At 37.3% G+C, this 16,785-nt stretch overlaps 2 protein-coding genes, 1 long non-coding RNA gene and 1 gene segment (V, D, J or C); 3 read left to right on the plus strand and 1 right to left on the minus strand.

The window, feature by feature from the left end:
• The first annotated feature begins 2,102 nt into the window (after positions 1–2,102).
• On the plus strand, positions 2,103–3,925 carry LOC109073063. The gene is made up of 3 exons (XR_002014804.2): positions 2,103–2,379; positions 2,645–2,735; positions 3,471–3,925. It is a non-coding gene; the product is annotated as an uncharacterized LOC109073063 (long non-coding RNA).
• A 2,185-nt stretch (positions 3,926–6,110) lies between these two features.
• LOC109073062 lies at positions 6,111–8,490 on the plus strand. The segment is given in 4 exon segments: positions 6,111–6,269; positions 6,445–6,732; positions 7,001–7,039; positions 7,713–8,490. Coding segments are annotated over 4 exon segments (705 nt in total).
• Positions 8,491–10,395: 1,905 nt separating this feature from the next.
• On the plus strand, positions 10,396–12,001 carry LOC109064653. Its single transcript, XM_042731335.1, has 2 exons — positions 10,396–10,800; positions 11,074–12,001. The coding sequence occupies exon 2, from the start codon at positions 11,101–11,103 to the stop codon at positions 11,833–11,835; it is 735 nt and encodes a 244-aa protein (XP_042587269.1). The 5' UTR covers positions 10,396–10,800; positions 11,074–11,100; the 3' UTR covers positions 11,836–12,001.
• Positions 12,002–12,888: 887 nt separating this feature from the next.
• On the minus strand, positions 12,889–15,184 carry LOC109086369. The gene is made up of 4 exons (XM_042733300.1): positions 14,941–15,184; positions 14,021–14,215; positions 13,849–13,928; positions 12,889–13,366 (listed from the first exon to the last, which is right to left on the minus strand). The coding sequence occupies exons 1-4, from the start codon at positions 14,968–14,970 to the stop codon at positions 12,889–12,891; spliced, it is 783 nt and encodes a 260-aa protein (XP_042589234.1). The 5' UTR covers positions 14,971–15,184.
• Between the last annotated feature and the right edge of the window lie 1,601 nt (positions 15,185–16,785).

Genomic DNA, 16,785 nt, shown 5'->3' on the forward strand with positions numbered 1-16,785 from the left:
TTTGAATTAGATTGTATAGTCTGACTTTAGCCTTTTTTTGCTGCATAAAACACATATGACACAAACGTGGTGTTTTTTTTTTTTTTGTTTGTTTTTTGGCTACATAAACATCTGCATGAAACAAAAACAGCAGAAGGTCTGAATGAGATGCAGATTCACTCTCATGTTGCACTAGCAGTTGTTTTTGGTTTGAATTAGGCCTAGATTGTACAATTTCAGGATTTAAAACAAAAACAGAATGGTCTGACTTTAGCCTTTTTTTTTTTTTGCTGCATAAAACACATATGGCATAAAACATGGCATGAAACAAAAACAGCAGGTCTGAATGAGACGCAGATTCACTCTCTGACAGCAGGTGGCGCTTATGAACCAGCCGCAATAGAGCGTTTCCTTGGTTACTGCTGGAAACAAAGCAGAGCTGCGCTTTATACGAAGAGGAGAAAATGCCATTACTGCCATCGAAACATTTCTCACGATAGTTCCTTTCAGTGATGTATTAATATAACCCCATGCTCCCAATTCAATATTTTCTTCATATATTTCGACCATCGTGAACACAGTGAGCTGTAGTTGTTCTGTGCCTGCTACAGTATTTTCTCCTCTTTGCGTTCGTCTTCAGCGTCTCTGACCTCTGTTCACTGTCCTAGTAGCTCCCGAAAATAAGTAAAAAAATAAATAAAATACAGTTCAAATTGAGAAATGTAATGCATTTTTTGTACTTATTTTTACTGTTATTTTCGGGATCTACAGTGAGATCAGATCCCAGCCGATTGGGATCGACGGGTTGGCGACCACTGCGCTATAGGGACAGATGTTTTATTTAATCAACACTGCCATCTGCTGGTCAGTAAAGAAATAAAATACGAGAAAAGCCTGACCTCTAGTGGCGGATTTAGAAAACTCATATCACATTTTATATAATTTTTTTTTTAGATTTGTATATGACGATGCATTGATTATAAAATCTGTTAATAAAACAAAATAAAGCCAAAAAAACCCAAAATTACTTAATATTATTCATGATTTGGAATGAGTCTCCATTGAAAAAACCTCCACTGTCAAAAATCAGTAACAAAGCAGGAAAAGCAGAATCTTTTAAGTTTTCTTAGAAGATCTCCAGGACATGAGTGTGTGGTTCTTTGTAACACGAAAAGCTGTTTTATTATCATCATTATAAATGATTGCATAAGTATTCACATCTGCTGTTTAAAGTGTAACCCAGATTTTGTTAGAGAACATACCTGAACCACAAGCTTCTTGAAAAACGTAGAGCAAATCGTAGAAGTTCAAGAGGAGGTGAATACCTTCAATACACACTCCTTCACTGTCACCTTGTAGGTTCTTTTTCTATGCACAGTGTGTGTTCGTGGTCTTCTAATAGCCACAGCATCATGATCAAATAATATAACACATTATATATTGAATTCATAGCAACATATAGAAGATAATATAAAGCGCATATGCAAAGCAGCTCTCATGCATGGTTACTTGTGTGTGTGTGTGTGTGTGTGTGTGTGTGTGAGGGAGGGGGTTGATCTGTGCAGGTGTGCAGAGTACTTGGGTTTCTCCCCTTTAGCTATATACAGAGATTCAGAAAGGATGAGGAACTGAAACACACGCCCAGCACCTGCTTCTCTTTTTTTGCTCTCTCTCTCTCTGTGTAAGCTACTTTTTTTTATAAAAGACTTTTGTATCTGAATGCTCTCAGATCTTCTCTGATCATCTACACAAGGTAAAGCCATGATGATCCTGAACGCTGTGTCGGTCACTGGACTCCTGCTCTCCCTGACCGGTAAGACTATCACTATCAAACAACGCTAGTATTAACTTACAAATTATAAATTGACTTGAGGAGTAAACCACTTGTGGGCATTCGGCCAGAGCAGAGTAATCAACGACGCAAGGATGAGATGAAGTAGAGCTCCTGTTATGTTTTTGTTAGTATGCAAGTCCAAATTAGTGCATTTATTTAACGTTCATATCCCTCTTGTATCTTTCAGGTTTAGCGGCGTATAATTTGAGTCAGGAGAAGACCAATTCTGAGCACAAACTACAAAATTTCATGGTACCAACAAAAACCAGGTGCTGCTCCTCAGACATTTCATGGTACCAACAAAAAGCAGATGCTGCTCCTCAGTTTCTGCTTCGTAATGACATAAGAGCGAGTGATTTACCCGACAGGTTCACTTACACTGACTCGGGCAATCAGGATTATCTGACCATCGATGGAGTGAGAGCTGAAGATGAAGCAGTTTATTTCTGTGCTTGTTTTGACAGTACAGGAGAGCCACAGTGCTCCAATCCAACAGAGCCGTCGTACAAAAACCTCCTGCATCACCTCCTCTGAAGCGTGTGCTCAGAAACCTCCATGACTGTGAAGTAAGTGGAATGCTACACATTACTCTTTAATTAAAGTTTTGTTGAACATGGCACAAAGTTGAAAATCATGTGTATGATTCATTAATTTGATTCATGATTCATTAATTTTCACACTAATCATTTCTCACACTGGACTTTACAGGATTCATTACTTCACACTGATCAGAGATAATGAATACAGGCTTTATAGAAAGTGTTAGAAAAGCCTTGGCAATGGGCTCTGTACTAAATCCACTAAACTTTCTGCTCTTTTGTCCATGTTCAGGAGTGGTGAAGTGTTCAGATTACAGTGCTGAGGTTTTTGTACTGAGCTCGAACACCGTGAGCCTATGTGTTCGCTCAAGGCACCAACCTTGGTAAGCAAACATTTGTTTTATTGATTTAATCCTTGTTTCAATGTTTAGGTCAACATGGGTGAATAAGTACATTATTGACAGAAGGTTTTTTTTATATAATTTTACAGCTGGCAAAAATGTACAATTCTAATTATTTTTAATAATAATAATAATAATATATTCATTTTCAAAGTCAAAAACCTACACTCCAATATTTACAATCCCATGTTTTACTAGTTTTATTTTTTTTTAAAACAAAAAAAGCCTTCATGGCATTTTAAACACTATTGATAATATACATTTTAATATATGTAATTATTTATTATTATTAAATATAAAAATGAATGAATTAATATATTAAATAAAAAATGAAGTCTGTGCCCTTTTGCAAATCTGTTGAATGGAGCTAAATATAAAAAAAATTACATGACAAAAAAAAGCAAACCGAATGATTAGAAACAATAAATGACATTTTGTAAAATAACGAGCAAGTAAATAATTAAGCACTGCAATACATTGTAAGTAATAATTAGACATACTAATTAATAGAGAAATTAATAAGTCTTGAAACCTCTCCAGATCCACTGAATATACTTTTTAATCCAATTTTGATCCTAATTGATTTTATCCTTAACAGACTTAAGCCTTAGTAGACTGTTTAATACTGAGTAAACTTACAAGTGAGTGAAGAATAGCAACAGTGTTCCTTGATGGTGGTGCCACGTTAAATCACAGTTATCTGTCCCTGTACTGTAGTGATATCTGAGCGTCCGTCGTCTCCTCCGTCCCTGCTCCTGCTGGCTCCTGCTTCTCCGCTCTCTGAGGGTGATGTCAGTGTGGTGTGTGTGGCTCAGGGCTTTTACCCTGACAGTGTCACCGTGTCCTGGTCTGAGGACAGCAGCGGCGTGACGGGTGATGAGGTGCAGACGGCTCCGTATCAGCGTCAGGCCGACGGCACCTTCTCCCAGACCAGCGTCCTGAAGCTCGGTAAGCAGCGCTGGAGCTCCGGGAAAACCTACACGTGCCGCCTGAGCCACCCGGCGCTTTCCACACCGCTGAGCCAGAGCACCAGCCTGAACCAGTGCATGTAGAGAGATCACAGAGCTGCAATACTGTGACCATCAATAAACATGCATTAAAGAAGTCCACTTGTTCTTTACTTGCTTGCTCTAGAAAAGTATACAATAATAAAGTTATATTGTAATTGTTAACCTGTGGCCTTCATGGTGTTCATAATTCTACCATTTTATTTTCCCAGCGCACAGCAGTGCAGGCTTATAGAGCAAACTTCTCAATGCATACACTTCAAAAACAAGTAGCTATAGTAAAACATATTGCACTATAAAATGTCTTCATAAGAATAATGCAAACATGACAGGCTCTGAATTCCCAATTCTGATTGGTCAGAAGGAGTTGATTCATTTTCTGTAACAGTAGTTCTGACACTAGCTCCAGCGGGAAAGTCTTCAGGACAGAGACGTTAACAGTTTGTAGTTTCATGGGCGTTTTTATGACTATAAACTATAGATGAATACAAAAGTATGATGTGTAGTTGGTTGCTGCAGTAGGGTTAATATGAACTCCTCACACTACCCCACATCTGTATTCTTATAAACTTACTGCTTGAGTGTCTACAGAGCAGATATAAACAGATAATGGTGATATTAAATAACCTAACATTTATGAAACCTTCATGTTGCCATGACAACGTACGCCCAGTGTTGCAAGTACGGTTTTATATATATATATATATATATATATATATTATATATATATATATATATATATATATATATAGGTTAACTTGTTATAAGGCTGTACACATGAAATATAATTATGCCACAGGTTAAGCGTTTGATCTAAGATAAATAATCAGCCTGACTTTTTACTGTGAAATGAAATTATTTTCATCATCAGATTTGTGGCTTGTTAATAAAATGTTCCTATTTATCAAAATAATTCTGGAGCTTGTCAATGACTCCAGCATTCACATCATGCTGTTTAATAAATCAGAAAAAGCGAACAATTCTACTTATTTTGGAACTGATGAAACCAGCGATCAGAGACAATGTCTCAAAAACAGAGCATTTATTACAGATATTTAATCTTATACTGTATCCTACAACTTAAAGCAATTAGCACATTTCAATTAACAAACTGCTAATTTGTAGCCACTCGCTTTCAGCCAGTGTTAGCTTAGTATTTGGGTCTGAATTGTTAGCAGACTAGATATTGCTAGGTAAGAAAGGCACGTAATCAAGCAACATATTGTCTATTTGCTCTTATTTCTTGTCTTATGATTGAATGAATGAACAGGACGAGTCATTTTGGGCTCTTTGTGGAAAAGCTGTGCATATAAAATGTGATTTTAATGTTCAGTGAAGCGAAGCGATCTAGTGGAACAAGTCAACCGTGCTCAAACGAAAAAAGCCAGAACAGAAAGTGTAGGCAAATTCACAGATGAAACTCTATTAATAGAGTTCTGCTTTCACCAATGAAGGACTAACAGACAGCAGTGTGCACTTCTGAAACAAAGCTAATCAACAAAATTACTGTAATGTTGGTTGGTTCTCATATTATACAGTTAATTTTTTATTGGTGTTTTTTTTTTCCATCACATTGTTAAAATGAAACTTTAACAGTATCTGAAAACTACTGAAGCTCTTATCACCATATTATCCAGCAGCGAAGTGCTAACACTGAGATATTCAGGGAAGAAAATGAAATTTAAAAAAAGATTAATAGCATTGATGATTTATTTGTATTGTTTTTTTTTCAGCATCTATGATAAGAAATAAATCATCAGCTGGCATGCCAGAAAGTTTTTTTTTTTTTTTTTTCCCTATAACAACACATCCTGAGGTGTTTTATTCCTCTTAGACCGCACAAATGTCCCATCCTTACGATCGTTATTTACTAATGAACCCCGTCATATCTTTTAATGAGTGTGGAAAGTCTGTGAAATGAGTTAGAATCTTTTTTAGTCTCTTTTTAGTAAAACAAATACAATTTGTCGGCAACAAACTGCAAAGCACAAACTCCTCCTACAAAATCTGCTTTAAAATCAAAATCTATAGAAACTGATATTATAAATAATTAATCAACAGCACTGTGGTGTAGCAGCAAACAATCCACTCTCAATAAAATATTAATTTTCTAGAATTCTTTGAAATTAATTTAATCTTTAAATAATATGTAGTAAATTTCTGGTATTATTACCCACTCCTTCACCCTCACCGATCCCGGCCCCCATTTTATTTTTTTATTTTTTTTTACATGCATGCAAATTTGGAGGTGCACTGATGGTGTGTGTGTGTGTGTGTGTGTGTGTGTGTGTGTGTGTGTGTGTGTGTGTGTGTGTGTGAGTGAGTGTGTGTGTGTGTGTGTGTGTGTGTGTGTGTGAGACAACAAGTGGTCTGCCTCTCCTTATAAACATCAAGCATCTTTAAAAGTGCAGGAGAAACACACTGGTCTCTAATCCCTGATCACCTCCACCAGTAACCATGATGATCCTGAGCACCACCGCTCTCGCTGGACTCCTCCTCACTCTCTCGGGTAAGACATTTTTTTAATTCAATTTTGTTTCCCAATATGAACGCAAAAGTTCCTGTTTGGTTCTTGCCCTCTAAAGCTATTTTTACATTATAATGAGTATTGTAAACAATGTCCAGGTTATTTGAGAGAAATGACATGGATCATGTTTATATTTGGGATTCTTGTGTTTTCCCAGGGTTTGAGGCCATAGTGCATTTGACCCAGGAGAAGATCATGAACGTGAACACAGGACAAGATGTAAAGATTCTCTGCAGGAGAGATGATAGTGGTAGCTGGGGCATTTCATGGTACCAGCAGAAAGCTGGAGATACTCCAAAGTTCTTACTAGTTGATAGCTACAGAGCCAGTGGTCTGTCCAGCAGATTCACATACACAGACAATGGTGTGGACGAGTACCTGAACATCGCCCGAGTGGAAGCTGAGGACGAAGCGGTGTATTACTGCGGATGCATCATTTGTCAAAGCCATCACAGTGCTGCAGTTCAATGAGCCACTCGTACAAAAACCTCTGAGTGTTTCAGTCATCCTGAAGATCCGTCCCATTTAGTCCAGGAGCTCCAATCCAGGCAGGAGTGACTAGGAAACCTTCTTTATGATTTCTCATGCCACACAGATGAAATTCCTCCTGATTTGTCACTTTGAGCTTCAGTATTGTGCACACTGAGGCGTTCAGTGTGAGCAGCAGCAGTGTGCTGTGGAGACCAGGTTTTTGTACGACGCTGTTGCACAGTGCCATGGCAGCATCGGCGGAGGCACCGAGTTGAGGATCGGTGAGTCATTATCTTTTCTTTGCACTTACTGAAAAATAGGAGGACTGTTCATTTTCATAAAGACAGACATACAGTAGTTAAATATGATTTGATTTTACCCAATTATAACTTAGTGGCCATGTTATTGTCCCATTAGAATCCAATCATATTCCACCAACTATTTTAAACTGTATTTGATTCAAATGTTTTAGAGTATTATTATTTGAATTTAAATAATTCAGTAATAATTTAATCAATTCAATTAAAAATATATTTTTATTTTTATATTATTATTTTTTCTTAAGTGACTAAATGATATTTTGTAACAGATAACCACTATGACTTTTATTTATTTATTTATTTAAAATAAACAATGAACTCATGAACTAATGTACTATTAAAAAAAAAAAGAAATAATGCAGACTTTCTCTTTGTATTTTTTGTTTCTATTTCTGACTTCAATTTTTTAAATCAAAACAAAACCAATCAAAAAATTTGAACTGTGTTCTTGTGGCTCAGTGGTAGAGCACTATGTTAGCAGTGCAAAAGGTTGTGGGTTCAATTCCCAGGGAACACATGTTAGGTAAAAAATGTTAGCCTGAATGCAATGTAAGTCGCTTTGGATAAAAGTGTCTGATAAACGTAAATATCAACATTCTCACTGACTCTAGTTTTAAAACTCATTCCTTCTTAGCTCGTCCGTCGTCTCCTCCGTCCCTGCTCCTGCTGGCTCCTGCTTCTCCGCTCTCTGAGGGTGATGTCAGTGTGGTGTGTGTGGCTCAGGGCTTTTACCCTGACAGTGTCACCGTGTCCTGGTCTGAGGACAGCAGCGGCGTGACGGGGGACGAGGTGCAGACGGCTCCGTATCAGCGTCAGGCCGACGGCACCTTCTCCCAGACCAGCGTCCTGAAGCTCGGTAAGCAGCGCTGGAGCTCCGGGAAAACCTACACGTGCCGCCTGAGCCACCCGGCGCTTTCCACACCGCTGAGCCAGAGCACCAGCCTGAACCAGTGCATGTAGAGAGATCACAGAGCTGGTGCACCTCTCATGTGTTGCATAAAGAGAGAAATATATATAACGCACCTCAGTGAACACAACTTGTCTTTAATAATGAGTGTGCTGTCCATTTAAACAAGTTCTTCTGTTATTGTGAAATGAGTCTTGTGGAGCTCTACTTTGTTGCTTACTCTAGTAAATAAAGCATTTAAAATTTTCAAATGAAACTACAGAATCTATTCTAAATGTTTTGCAGGGTTTGTTCCCTTTTTTTCAAATTATAAATAAAAGTTTCGTTTTCAGTTTTCAGTTTTCTTTTCACATGAGATCTGATTTGCATATGGTTGCTCATCAGTGCATGAAGAAAACAAGAAAGCCTTATTTGGACAGAGAATTAACAATGCAATAAGGACATTTAATCAAGAGTTTATGATAAAATTATGCTGTAATGCAACAACTGTTTGTGCAGTAGAGTTGATCAGATTGGGTTTGTGGATATTCTACAACATTAAATGTTATTGACAATACTCCTCAATCTATCTATTGACAATACTCCTAAATTTTTTTTTTTTTTACAGCATTCTACCTAACGACAACATAAACAATTTCTTGAGCACATTAGCTTATAAAGACTAGCATCTAACAATTAATTCATAACAGTTATGAAAGTTCCCAGGTGAGTCTCCAGGGGGCGCAGTGTGCCTGCACGCCTCCTTTAACCTCTCGTTTCCAGTAGTGGTAATGACTTCCTGGTGCACTCTTGACCCTTTCTGTTTTCACGTTAGCTTTTTCTCTGGCTCCAAGACTGTGTGTTTATATTACACATTTAATACAGTCAGAAAAGCCAAGAGAAAATATTCATGGTTTGATGATGACATAACCATGTACATAGTTACGAAACAAGGAAACACTGATCTCCATGATGGTGATTTCAAACAGAACAATAAAACATCAGCATCTAAACCTCTGCTGATTCTCAATAAGAGCTTCTATAGTTGTCTGACAGAAATAAAGTCAGTCTGGTTAGTAATAAGTGAAGCTGGTAATGCTGATTTTGGAGTGGTTTAATTCTCCTCTGTTGAGATCTTGAGAGATTTAATGTCTTTTATTTCAGTTGATTTCATCTTCGTCTGTGGCTGCAGTCAGTTGTAGTTCTTGTGTTTCTCTTTCCTTCGGTGATTCTTCTTGTTAACAGCAGCTGTTCATCATTATTGCTCAATCATCACATTATTATCTCATTAACTCCAACACTGCTTCAATCACATTTGTGTTCATTAATTTATGTTAAAACTATGTAATCTAAACGCATGGGAAAAAAATTATGCAGTCGAAATTCATACAATTTAAATTTAGACCGAAACATTTTTTTGAGTGGTACTGTTGGAAACGCTTTAACGCTCTGTTTATAGATAACGTATAATATTTGTTTGGTCGTAAACTTTACTGTAGTATTGATTTTTTTTTTCAAAATTTCAAATGAATGTTATATTTATCATTTAGTTAACTTAATAGGCTTTAACATAAGTCGAATTGGTCTGCAAACGGGTCTTCAAGTCTGTTACACAAAACCCACTGAGTTAATAAAGTTCACGCTGCTAATGCGCTTATAGCTAACGGCTTTTACCTGTTTGTAATAAATACAATTAATTGTTTGAAAACAAACAGACGAATAAACAAACAAATCAAACTTAACTAAATGCCACACATTCATAATAAATGGCAGTTATGGAACGTTACATCGGTTTGTTTCTCGGTTTGTTCGATTTTATGGTTGCTAGGAAACGGAAACGCTTTTCGCGAGAAACGGACTGAAGCCACAAATAACGAGCTCTTATCCTGCGTCACGGGGAGTAAAATTCTTCATATTAAAAGTTAAAAGGCGCACGTTAACATACCATATAAAAACATGAAGTAGAACCAACAACTAAATAACGTTTTCTAAATAAAACTACTGAATTTGACAAATTTGTGACGAGGAAAAGATATCTACTGTATATTACAAGTTGTAATATAGATATGCTGCATGTAGGATTAATGAACAGTAGGTGGCGGTATATGTCTATGTGGTGCTGAAGAACATCATCCAGCATTACGAGAAACTATAAAGATCCTTGTCATAAGTGCTGGGAATATTCTCATCATTGTAGGCGACAAACTTCCGCTTCAAACGAGCATAAGTCCATGTGAAGCGACTGACATCTGTGCAAGATACGTCTCAAAAAATAGAATAGTGAAGTTAATAACCTATGATCTATGATGAGTGCACAACGAAAGCTGAAGAAAAAAAAGCACAAAGAACAGTGAAGTTAACAGGTGACTCAACTAAAAAAACAAAATGAAAAGCCAAATAACCATAGGCTATATGCACACGGAGGTGATGACGTACTTCCGCTAAAATCTCAGCCTGCTAAGCCATTTCCACTCGCGCTGAGGCGATTGTTTACAAAGCGATATAACAGCAACTACAATATGACTAGTAAGAAAACGTTCAAATTTCAGCGAACCATCTATAGTACAGCCGAGCATTGCTGTGTGCCTCTGTGTCAAGCTTCGAGCAAGTACAACAGTTTACTTAGTTTTCATACATTTCCATCTGACGCGGAAATCAGGCGAAAATGGCTTGTAGCTATCCGGAGGGACAAATTCACAGTTACTCCCCATACCCGAGTATGTAGCCGACATTTTAACAAGGAGGATGTTCGTGAGCCCTTATCAGAGACGGGGAGGCGGCTATTAAACAAGGGAGCTGTATAGCTGTCACCTTTACAGAGCCAAGTTCCACTGTAGTAAGTAGTTATTTACATGGCCCATACAATAAAACTTAAAGGGATAGTTCACTTCAAAATTAAAATTCTGTCATCATATACTCACCCTCAAGTTTGTTTTAAAACCTGTATGAATTTCTTTCTTCTGCTGAACACAAAGGAAGATATTTTGAAGAAAGAAAGAAATTCACTGAGTATATGATTTTCATTTTGAAGTGAACTATCCCTTTAACAAAGATCAGGGCTAATAGAGGTTGAGAGAAACATAACGCAAATTGTTTTTCTTTTGAACAGACTCGTTTCCTGCAGCCCATTGATGAGATGTTCATGTTTCTCAATTACCTGGCACTGGGTTCAAAACAGCGTGATCTTGCTGACCGGTATGGAGTCCACCAGTCCACAGTCAGTCGGATCATTACAACATGGAGCAACTTTCTGTACACTGTGCTAGGGTCTGTGAGGATCTGGATACCAGAGGAGAAAATAAGGGCACATCTGCCAGCTGAGTTTAAGGACTATGCAGACACTACAGTCATCCTGGACTGCACAGAGTTAAGGTGCCAGTGCCCTTCATCACCTCTTCTCCAAAGTGAAATGTTCTCAGCATACAAGTCCCACTGTACTCTCAAAGGGCTGCTTGGAGTGGCTCCTCATGGGGCGGTCACATTTATTTCTCAACTGTACGCTGGTTCCATCAGTGACAAACAGATCACGCGTGAGTCTGGAATTCTCTCCCTTTTGAGACCTGGAATGGCCATCATGGTCGACCGAGGTTTTCTGGTTGATGACCTTGTACCTTGCAAGATTTATAGGCCAGCATTTCTCTCTGGAAGATCCCAGATGTATGCCTGTGAGGTCAGGGAGACCCAAGCAATTGCACGCCTCAGGGTGCATGTTGAGCGCCTCATACGGCGTGTTAAGGAACACAAGTTCTTTGACACAGAGATTCCACTTCGGCTTTTTGGCAACATTAATCAGCTGTATACTGTTGCATGTCTTCTGACGAACTATGAAAACGGGCCTCTTGTAAAGGCTTGGGCAAAGAAGCCAGAGTAGCAGCAGTAGAAAAAAAAAAAAATTAATAACCTATGACCATTTGTATAACTACTTTCTTTAAATGTACCTTTGTAAATTACTTTGTATAAATTGAATTTTATAGTTAATGTTATGTATGCACTGCTGTACATTGCACATACTCTTTGAATAAAGAACTACTGAATTATTTGCATGTTATATGTACTTTACCTCACCAGTGCTTTTAAGCCATCTGTAATATAAGAATAATACTTTCATGCACAGTGAATTATTTACTGAATAACATTTATTTAGGGCTCCCAATTTACAAACAACAGTTATAAAAATACTATTTTTAGGTAACCAATTATCAAAAAAATTAATCGGAAGAACATGTAACATGTAATTTAATAATAGATTAGTATTAATACAACAAGAAACATAGTAATACAATTAAGAAAAAATATAAAAACTTGAATCAATATATATGTACAAATATTTTGAAATGGATTGAACTAATAAGAGTTACTGCCAGTAAGAGAAATGGAGAAAAAAGAAATTAACAGCACTCTATAAAGAAGTGTGACAGGCAATCAGAATCTAATTATTTATGTAAGCAAAGAGGTAACAATAAAAATAAAAAAAAAATCAATTTTTACTTTCATTGTTTTGGTGATTTCATTGTCTCTGGGAATCCTCTGAATAAACATGTCCTCCTGTGTGTAGACAACAAAGTCACACCAGTCTAAACCAGAAATCAACATCTGGCCCTGGATTTGCCAAAAGTAGGAATGAGATTTCCTTAATGTGTGTGTGCCCTCACTGATCTTAATATATGGGCAGTCAACATAGCTTGCAACATTGGGGCATTTAATTTCAACAAGGCCAAACACTGTCTGCCCCTTTGGATCGTACACAATGCCATCAGGTGATGACCCCATCCAGGGTGCATCAGGGTGGATAAGAAAGCCGCAGGGATAGTGGTTAACCTCCCTTGTACTACAGGACTCCTCTACAGCAGCAGGTTCCATGTCAAGCCCCCTCCTCAAGTCTGCAGTCTGATGACTAGGTCTCAGAAGTCTTTTGGCAAGATTTTCAGCAGAGCTCTGTGCCCTGGTGTGACATACCTCTCTGAACTTGGAGGAGGTGATGCGGGGCCGCCTCAGTTGGTGCCACTCGATGCAGGAAACTCTGCTCTTTTGTGCTGTTGGCAATTTTGTGTGCGTTCTCTAATGTTGTTTCAAGGGACATCATGTGGTACTGCTGATGTTCAGTGCAGACAAAAGAGCAGGTAGAGGGTCCCAGCCTGTAACCCTGAAGTGGCAGCTGTGGGGGAGAAGGAGCATCTGTGTGGGGACAGGTTTTTGGAACTCTTTTTGCTGGCATATGATAGGATAACACACTTCCTTCTGGCACGTTTCCAAATGCAGAGTCAACCAGAGGAACATTAATGTCCATAGCCATAGTTGTTATCAGTGGAGCCACATCACTTGGAACATCATGGTAGACTTCATCCACCCTGAGTGTGGAAAGTTCAGGCAGAGCTGAACTGACACCCTTATACAAGTTGCTCCTATGGAAAAAACAAAATAATGTTTTTTTTTTATTTTAATTTTTTTTTAAATGAGCCATAAAGTAAGTTACATATAAGTTGAATGAACAAAATAACAAAAAAAAAAAAGCTTTATTTATTTAAACATACAATGTATCATATGATGAGATTACTACTTTATCTGAGGTCTCACTGATTACTACAGAAAATGCATTACTACTATATCTGCACTTGAGAGCACTTTGACTCGGCGCAGTAATATCCACAGAAATATCCTTTTAGGAGTGATGATATTACTGCGCTGAGTCAAAGTGCTCCCAAGTGCAAATATAGTAGTGTTCCCAAGTGCTATTCTGCCATACATTATAGTTATCCAGAGCAATTAAGTGCACGCACTGAGACGAGAGAGGTATGCATCAACTCATCTTAGTTAAGGGAATAACATAGTTTAATATGAAAAAACAGTGGAGTGTTCCTTTAATGATAATAAAAATAATACTAACCTAATGCCTTCCATCAGTTTTCGTTCCTTGGGTCTGGCTGAAAGAATCACCATGTCATTTACAAGACCAGGTTTAACACCCTGCATTTGAACAAAAAAGGTTTTCAATAAACACAAACATCCATAAATAGAAAATTAAGTAGAAAAAGTACCCTGTTAAAAACATTAGTTACCATGGATCTTGGCTTATGCCACTTCTGTTCAGTCTCTGTGCAGCTGTGTGTTGGGGGAACAGAGGTGATGCTAAGCTGGCAATAATGTGCAGTCTGGTACAACAGTGCTGCCACATGATTACACACAGCTGTACCTGCCACACAGGTACACTGGCAGCTTTGTAGCTGCACAGGACGGGCATCCCCAAGCACAATCTGAAAATACACAAATCTGTTATAATAGAATAAAAGTGCAGTTTTTTAAAAAGAGAATACATGAGTACAGTGAGAATGTTTAACAAAACAAACAAGATTTGAACCATCGACATATAATTATTAACTACTAAAACAATTAATAACTACTAAACAATTTGTATGAGCTAAAATTGTAGCCACAATATTATTTATATTATTATTTATCTCACTTTACTCATCATCCCCAACAGTGGACACAGAACGTGTGTCAATGCAGTGACAAAACAGAACTCAGTTTCTGTGAATCCCAGTGATTAGCGTACATATTTAAATATCGATAAATATTCCAACACACCAGTGTTTATTATGGTATGGTAAATGAAATTTGTCTTTAAAATAACCTTTAGCATTATTAGATGCAATGATTCACAGAAACTTTGATCTGCCAAACGTAACCTGTCTCATGAACCATGAACCAATCTGCGCTGAACCTGCAGTATAACTTTCTCTTACGCTTAAGCTGTGAGGCTTTTGGCTTTTTCCTCATAGATCTGTAGCACTCAGCCCTAATCGTTACCTCTCCTGTGCTTGAATCCTTGTTTGAAACTGACATTGACAAAGGCGTTAGGAAAACTGGCTGTGATTGACACATAATAGTAAACATAGCCTACGCTGCACCTGCTGCGCTAGCACTAGATAGCATGCATGCTATGGGCATGTAAACACAGAACACGTCCAGATCTTACCTTCAAAATTGTGGATGTAGCTTGACACATACAATTTGAAGCCCTTCTCTTTCTTGGTTGTCGAAGTGTGACATAACTTTTGTATGATTCGACTCACGTCGTTGACCGTTACCTTTGGGACATCTTGAAGGGACCGAGTGAAAAATGCCATAGTTGTTATTGACGCTATGTGCGCCGTCGACGCCGGATGTAACCTGGCTGGCCGACTTGGAATGCGGAAGTGAGTGTGCATATAGCCTATAGGTGGCTGAAGTTATAAAATCAAAGGAACAGTGAAATAACCACAACATTTAAATCTGATAAAATGCATCTAACCTCATAATCTCGAATTAAAAGTTTTATTAGCATTAACTCACATAAAAAAAAAAAAAAAAATGCATTTCAAAAAAATCACAAATCTTAAGCCTACTAAAAAAAATAAAATAAACAAAATCTATAAATATCATGGAAAATTTACATATTCTTTAAATATTATGATTTTTTTTTTTTTTTTTTTTTTTTTGTAATATCACTGATGTATTAGGTTTTCCTCTGTGTGTATTTATAATACTATTTCCCCCTTTTATATTCATTTTTTTTTTTTTTTTTTTTAGTTTTGTTTGTGAAGCTTTACATGCAGATTTGATGTGATTTTATTCCTGTGGAGGTTCTGTCTTTTCTATAAGTTTACTGTTTGATGCATAATGACAATATTAAATAAATAACTTTAACCCGAGTAGTGTTGGGGGGTAACTATGTAACAGCGTTACGTAAATTAATTTCAAAATAAATGTAAGTGCAATCCATTACAGTTACTGAGAAGACTCATAGTAAAAAAAAAAAAACATTATCAACAAGAGCAACAATGAGCAACATGTGGGTAAGGAATGTAAATGATGTGGCGTTAATATACAAAACCTAAAAGTGCAGTTGTATCGAAATGGGTCATTTGTTCAGTTCAGTTACCTGTATTGATCAACAAGTGGTAGAACAAGGTTATTTTGGCTAAACAACTGTTTTAGCAGAACAGAGTCAAAATGTTTAATGCGCAAACTACAACCTATAGTTAAAATGTAGCTGAATTGAACCCTTCATTAAGCCCGGTTCTATGAGTCTATGAACAGCCTGTGTGTTTGGATACTTTACAGAAATAAAGTAAACTCGTCATTTGTTGCCAGGGTCTGCGCTGTCATGATTAAACAAAATTGGGTGAAATCTATTATTATTGTTATTTCAAAGCCTGTAAAATTCACAGAATCCGTTCACAAAACAGGAACAGTAATTGACTTTTTGCTTATTAATTTGCATCTTGTCTTCATCTTCAAGAACTTCCAGAAGGTCAGGCACCACAGCTTCATTGATCTTGTTGTGATCCTGTCTTTTCCGCATCAAAACCATCAAAAGCACCTTCTGAACCCCTCCCAAATCATTCAAATCAAATTAACGCCTTGAAAAACATAACCAATACACCAAAAAAATCAAAATGAAAACACTATCTCTAAACCACCCTTACTGAAACACCTGCTCTATATTCAGCTTGTTTGTTGTTTTACAAGCCGGACACTTTCTGATAAGATCCCTGCATGCTGAACACATGTTCAAGAGAAAGCTGTTATACATGTTCTATATATATCTGACACTAATGTTGCCATTTTGATTTTGAAATGAAAGTATGTAATTTAGGTGTTTCAGATTCATGTAATTCATTCAAACGTGACAAAAAACATTAATGGAGCCGTCTTCTGCATGTTCTGCATAAACCCACACATATACACACATTTACATATAGTAGCCTTGTTCCAGACCCAGAAAATCCACCATTAAAATAATCTAAACACATAGTGGTATATTCATAGTTTAAAAGTG

The sequence above is a fragment of the Cyprinus carpio genome, chromosome A3, assembly GCF_018340385.1.
Source record: "Cyprinus carpio isolate SPL01 chromosome A3, ASM1834038v1, whole genome shotgun sequence".
NCBI classification, from domain to species: Eukaryota; Metazoa; Chordata; class Actinopteri; order Cypriniformes; family Cyprinidae; genus Cyprinus; species Cyprinus carpio.